Raw genomic sequence first — 6,475 nt, forward strand, 5'->3', positions numbered from 1 at the left:
CACACCGAACCAGCCCACCTTACACCTGGACCGACGGAGATCGCCAAACTGGTAGGGGAGAAGCAAATTGAGCAAGAAGAGGCTTCGAGCTTCAGATCTAGGACCAGGGCCGGCGGCTCAGCCCAACACCTGACCTCCGACCACCACCTCCTCGCCGCCCGCACGGTCGAGGGAGGGGGAGGGCACGCACCACGGACGCTACCCGCCGCCAAATCGACGCCGTCCACACTGCCTAGGGCCGCGCCCCGGCTTTCCGAAGCCCTCCACGCGAGCCAGAGCGGCGAGATCCCCGCCGCCACCTTGCTCGGTGCCGCACGGGCTTGCCCGGCAGCCCCTCTGGTGGCGGCGAGGCTGGGGGAGGAGGGGGGTGGGAGGCGGCGCTAGGGTTTCGCCCCTACGGTCGCCCCCAACGGAGCGACACGGGAGGCAGGGGTGGTGGTGGTGACTGGTGTGTGTGGGGGGGGTGGGGGCGGGGATCGAGGGGGAAGAACTCAGGTGGCTGAGTCATCCCACCGTTGTAGGCGTGTGGAACTGTAGATACTAGGTTGTGCCTGTTGATACCGAGATTTCAAAATCGCGGAGATTTCAAAACCTGTCGTGAAACAAAACAAAAAGCCCTAATCGAAGAAGGTAGCTCTTCCGTTTCCCCAAATCCCACCGCCCCGGCCGCTCCGAACATGGCAACGAAAACCCCCAACCTTTCGGCGGCGGCGAGGTCTCGCCGGAGCATGCCGCCGCCGCCAACGCCAGCCGCCGCTCTGAGCCCTCCCTTCTCCCCTACCCCGTTGCGCGCCCGCCGTGGCGCCGTCGCCGACTCCTCCTCCTCCTCCTCCCCCCCCGTCGAGCACCCATGCGTACGGCTCCTTCCCCTGCTGATTTCCCGCATTTCTCACGGGCGTCTATTTTCCCTAGCCCTTTGGTGTCTTGATTCGGTTTGTTGATCGGATCTTTGGTTCTCGCGGTCAGGTCAGGCTGTTGGAGTGGTGGCTGGCGAGGGTGGAAGGGGAAGAGCGGAAGCTCGCAGTCTGCGGGTACACTGAAAAGTAAGTTTTACACGCATCTCTTCTCAAGTGCGAATGAGTAAGTTCTGATACTTACAGATAAGCTATTGGTTGACAGGAACGAAGCATTCACCTCTGCACCCATAGCAAAGCGTCATGAGCCTCTTACGATTCAAGATGAGGACGGGGTTGTGGTGCTCCTTGTTGGTTCATTGAGCTATCCACGAATGCATGAAAATGGATTTTCTGCGCAGGTACGCACACTTTTTTTTCTTGTGTTTCTTGTTCATGAACGCCCATATAAATAAATTCATCCAAGATTCAAGCATGATCTGTATGTAGCATGTACATATATTAACCTCTGGTTGTGTTGTGTTGGCCTTACAATATCGAGGCTTATTCATGTCCAAAAACATCATTTCGTCATGCTGCTAATCTACTGCTCTGACAAATGACTTGGTCTATCACTGCAATCCGTGCGTGCAGATCTGCGAGAGGTTCATGATTGGATTTCCATACTGGTGGGAGACCTGGGATTCGCACATGGAAAATTTCCCGCAATTTTTTATCGATCCACGAGAGGGCTCAGCTCAATTTTACTTGCAGAAATTCCAGCTGGGCAAATTTCTTGAAACGTTAGGACCTTCATTCATCCAGAACCTTCTTAAGGATGATAAGAACAACACATTCAATGGGGCTGATACCTTCGCAGAGTGTTCAAGATTTGAGGAGTACACTTGTGGCAGTGATATCTCAACACAGGAAAAATCTGCAGAATCAAATGATGCCAGACCAGAACTTGTAGCTAGTGAGGTGGATAATGTGGAAACAGACTTGATTGCGAGCAGCCCTTCGCAACAAAAAGATAATGCAGACATTCATTGTAATTTAGTTCTTGGTCCCACAGAAGCGTGTACTAGCGATGGGACTTGCCAAGAGACAGGAAATCAGAATGATACCATTCATCCAGCAGCAGCGGAACGGGAAGCTGGTAGCCATCTTGTCAACTCCAATTTGATTTTCAGTAGGTCCCCTGACTGTATGCCCTGTGGCTTGGAAGATGAAAATACAAGTGCTGGAAACTCAGAGGGTATGGTGTCTAAATGTCTTTTAGATGCTGTACCACCTGAAAAGGATAATTTCTGCTCAGACATTGCCGGCACTTTGCAAGGTGTTGAACCCTTGAGTATGTGTAGGAGCAAAATGTTTAGAGACTGGTTAAGTTTTCTCGTGCCTATATTTCATTCGATCTTAATGTTTCTAAGAGAGTGGCTGTTTTTTTTTTTATTTAGGTTATGAAAGTACCCCATTGGCTTCATTGAAGAATCAAGTCTGCTTGGAAGGAACTGAGCTCATCACAGTTACTCAGAAGGCAGTACCAAATGAAGATACATCAACTCCAGTTCATTCAGATGCGCAATCTCTGGAAAAAGTGAGTTTTAAACCGCACAGCTGAAAAATGTTGTATAAGTAATTGGTGTTTGAATCAAATATTTGCTACTATAGTATTTGTACCAGTTTGTTTGCTAATACAGTTAATATGCAAATAGTGCCTCTGCTAGTTTTCCTTTTCTTGTTGGTATGATGGTATCTCCCCTCATTTAGGACATTCTGAATTTGGCTTTATCAGGTAAAGTTGGGGGGGTTTGATTAGACGTGCTTGTACTCTCAAGTCACAAGAGAAGTTTATGGCATAAAGTTATGTTACAGAATAGTAGATAAAATTGTCACAAGGGTAACAATGGCAGTGGCCCAATTCTACATGCTTGCACTTTAAGCTGAAAACATTAAGACACCTAATTCAATCTAATAGCATGTTTATTTAAATTGTCTCCACTAATATAATCACATTCACAAAAATTGCATCAGTACGTTTTCAATGTGGTGTTCCTCTTCTGATATTTCTTGATGAATCATTTGTAATAACACAATTTATGTAGCATTACCTCATTACTAGGATGGAGCAGATTCCAGTTAATATCTTTCAAGTTGACGACTTCTGAGTGTGTTTATTGTGTGTGAACGTACTTTCTGTAGTGACACATTTAATCTGTAGAGTAAGTTATGATTAACAAGCCTTTATGCAGATTGATCTGTACCTCATGTATAAAAGATGAGTAAAACCAAATATTGTGATCCATTAAATTCCTTAGTGTGCAGAGTAAGGTCCTTCATACAGTATTTATCTTCTTATGATGACAAGTTCACATTAGCATATCTGAGCTAGTAATCTTAGTCGTTTTCCTCACGTTACATTGTGAATTTGCTGTCCTTTTACGTGGAAAAACAGATTGTAGGCCCAGCAGAGAAGCAAAAATCTGCACAGAAACTGTTGAGGACTCCTACTAAATCGCCAATGCCTAGAAGTCCTATTTTATATGTAAGTATGAAAATAGCTCCATACCCTTTTCTGTTGTTTAAAATTTAAAACATTGCAAGTTTTTTTCCATTAAACATTTGTTGCTGATGATTAGAGGGATCTGTTGTGCAATTGTCATGTGGTAACTGTTACCGAAGGTTGGGTCATTATATTGGACATACTTTAAGGACAAGGCGTTTTGGCACCCAGTAGCATATGATCCTTGTTTTTAAATGAGTTTAAAACACATTTCAAAATGTCAAACAATTCCGACAAAAAATGTCGCCCGCATACATCGCTAATTCTTGTATAAGCATAGCAAGTATTACATCAGTTTGCTACGCTGCTCTTGGACAAAGTGAATGACTTAAGTGCAGTTTTTTGCAACGCAGAACCAGTCTTACACCAGTTGTAGTTACCTGGTCATTATTTGTGATTGTTTTATTTGAAATACCATTAAAGTATGTTATGCCACTTTCTGGGATGGTTTTTTGTCCCAGTTTTACTGATTACATACAGCCTGTCTGCTTTGTGTAATTCTACTCTGTATAATTTGACTCCGTTGGCAGCAATTATGCTAGCCAGTATTTTGACTCATCTATATCTGTATTTATTGTGTTGTTCTTTGAAATACTTTAGGCACATCATCTTCCGCTGACTCGTGCAAGGGCCCACTCATTATCTATCTCAACACCTGAATCTCTCAAAATGAAAAAAACAAGATCAGGTATAATGCCGTTGGTCTCTGCTATTTAATCATTTACTTGGTATCCTTAAATATGAAGGGAATTGTTTTTTTTAGGTCGTGTGGTAGTACCCCCATTTGATCCAGGAAGCGAAAGGATTGTCTATAACATGGTTAGTAAAGAAATATCTTTTGACACTATATGATTGTGTTGTCTCCATGATGCGTAGTTTAATCTTGTTCATTGCACCAAAGTCCAAAACAAAAAGTGAATAATGAAAGAGATTCCTGCAAAAGGTTCCATATATTCAATACTGTAAAGAAGGCAACACGTGGCGATGGTCTGTCACATTTTCTTCTCACCGCCTTACATGTAGGACCAACCTTATCCTCCTTCGATTACATCCCACTACTATGGCCCAAGAGGCGATGTACTATGGTTGTCTTTATCAGGTTCTCGTCCTGCACAATTCGAGTTCAGTTCAGTACACTGTGCTCCATCCCAGTTCTGCTTTTTCTTCTTCTTTGTACAGAGCACAAAGACCAAAAAAACTGCATTGCACACAGTGCAAGTAATTTAATTACAATTATGAAAGCTTGTGTCAACTGCATACTCTTATTAAGGTTTTGTAGCCATGCACGGGCCCTTTACTAAATTATATTACTGTTCCACAATAAACAATCGTATTGCTAGGACTCAGAAGAACGATCAATGCAGTAGGTAATGAAGTGGGAGTGAGAGTCACTAGCACATTATAAAAACCTGAATATTTCCTATACTCTTATAGCCTTCTGCGCTGCAAGTTTTTTTTTTGGCGAAAATCTGCAAGTTGTTCTTGACGAAGCAATGCATAACTTATCACATACTAGTGCAATGAAGATGCTTATCCTATGGTGTGATTTTCATGTCTTTAGTAGGACATGGAGGCATTCACTCACAGAATTTGGTGGATTCTATTTTTGAGAGCTTTAAAAAAAATTATTTTTAACAAAGTATAGATATGATGCAGTTTTTCAATCTGTACAAACTTATGCAAGTTGAGATAATTGCTTGTTTCTTGGGACATGAGCCAAGCTACATCCGATATGTTTGTGATTCTGAGGAATATATTTTATCTAGCCCTTTCCTGTGCTCCGTGTCTTCCAGTTAATAACAGGATAATTTGGGTAGGATAAGGTTCAAAGACTTAGAGAGGCTCTGTGACTTGAAGAACGTCGATTATTTCACTGCTTGACTAGAAATGTTGAATGCTAGTCCTTTATGTAGGACGAATCAGCTTTGTCCCACAAGAGTCAGACTGTAGCTTTAATATCCTAACAGCCAGCTCTTTATTTGAATTCCGTTCCTGATAACACATTGCCTCCTAAATGCAATTGTGTTTCTTTTGTAGAATGGTATGATTTCAGGCGTATCTCCTGTGTCTCAATCACCTCTCGAAGGTCTGTTCAGATTGTTCACTGTCACATCAATATTGTTTCGTGGAGTACATCCTGTTTTTGAGAAACAACTGTTTGTAGGAAGCTCCCCCGCCAAATTGTCATGCAATGTAGCTTTGCTTCTTTGTAAGTATAATTTTGTTTGTGCTTTGCTGGCAGGGAGTCATGCGAGAAAGAGAAAGAGAAGGGCTCTCTGATTGACTTCCGGACACACTTGCTGCTGTTCGTTCAGAAGGCACTAATACTTCCAGGCCATGACATTTTGAGAAGGGCTCTCTGAGTGACTCCGGGGCTTGCATTTGCTGCTGTTCGTCAAGAAGACGCTAACACTTTGGGACCATACATTTCTCTGATGTACATGGAGTTCATAAGAATCTGTACCGGTGCTTCATTGGAAGCATATGTAACCAAGAGCTTAATTGGCAACCAGATAGCTTTTGATATCTTTGCCCGGTGCCATGGTCACAACTTGCTGCTCATGTTTGTGATGCATCCTCAACTGTAGAGGACTAGAGGCCACGCTAAGATCTCAGTTACCTCGGTCAAAAAAAAAAAAAAAAGATCTCAGTTACCAACTTGAAAAAGGAGTCTTGACAAGTTGATATGAATGAAATTACAAGGTACAAAGTTTCTAGCTCTACATTTGATCTCCTAGATAATGACGCCTACTGAGGATCTATCGAATCCAGAGTCTTGCACTCTGTTTATCAGAGAAACAAATCTGCAGCAACCTGTATCTTCTGAAAACCAGCATTCCCAGCAAAGACTTGGGCCAGACGCATGGCAAGGGCTTCCACCACATCTGGTATGAGCAAGTTCAAGAGCACCTCGGTTTGCTGGCTTGCTGCTAGCAATATCCCCTGGTAATCACGGAGGATGATGCTTAGCTTGCATCAAACTCATTGTAGTCTTTGATTTTGCCCATGACACGATGAAAAAGCACCTCACATTGCGAGCATTGTTTCTGTCTCCCAGATCATGTACCAAATGGCT

At 43.4% G+C, this 6,475-nt stretch overlaps 1 protein-coding gene across 3 annotated transcripts; it reads left to right on the plus strand.

The window, feature by feature from the left end:
* The first annotated feature begins 558 nt into the window (after positions 1–558).
* Positions 559–5,927, plus strand: LOC127334254 (uncharacterized). Of its 3 annotated transcripts, none has more exons than XM_051360667.2 (10): positions 559–854; positions 967–1,043; positions 1,120–1,255; positions 1,488–2,187; positions 2,294–2,433; positions 3,292–3,381; positions 4,000–4,087; positions 4,163–4,218; positions 5,437–5,485; positions 5,642–5,927. In XM_051360667.2, the coding sequence occupies exons 1-10, from the start codon at positions 678–680 to the stop codon at positions 5,677–5,679; spliced, it is 1,551 nt and encodes a 516-aa protein (XP_051216627.1). In that variant the 5' UTR covers positions 559–677; the 3' UTR covers positions 5,680–5,927. The 3 variants fall into 3 exon arrangements, with proteins under 3 accessions (XP_051216627.1, XP_051216628.1, XP_051216629.1); XM_051360668.2 differs by having other exon boundaries at positions 1,488–2,172; XM_051360669.2 differs by lacking the exon at positions 5,437–5,485.
* Positions 5,928–6,475: the final 548 nt, after the last annotated feature.

The sequence above is a fragment of the Lolium perenne genome, chromosome 2 (genome assembly GCF_019359855.2).
Source record: "Lolium perenne isolate Kyuss_39 chromosome 2, Kyuss_2.0, whole genome shotgun sequence".
NCBI classification, from domain to species: Eukaryota; Viridiplantae; Streptophyta; class Magnoliopsida; order Poales; family Poaceae; genus Lolium; species Lolium perenne.

Coding starts and splice junctions, on each gene's coding strand:
- LOC127334254 (XM_051360667.2), top strand. CDS start 678: ATGGCAACGAAAACCCCCAACCTTTCGGCGGCGGCGAGGTCTCGCCGG. Junction 2,188..2,293: donor GCAAGGTGTTGAACCCTTGA/GTATGTGTAGGA, acceptor TTTTTTATTTAG/GTTATGAAAGTACCCCATTG. Junction 2,434..3,291: donor ATGCGCAATCTCTGGAAAAA/GTGAGTTTTAAA, acceptor GTGGAAAAACAG/ATTGTAGGCCCAGCAGAGAA.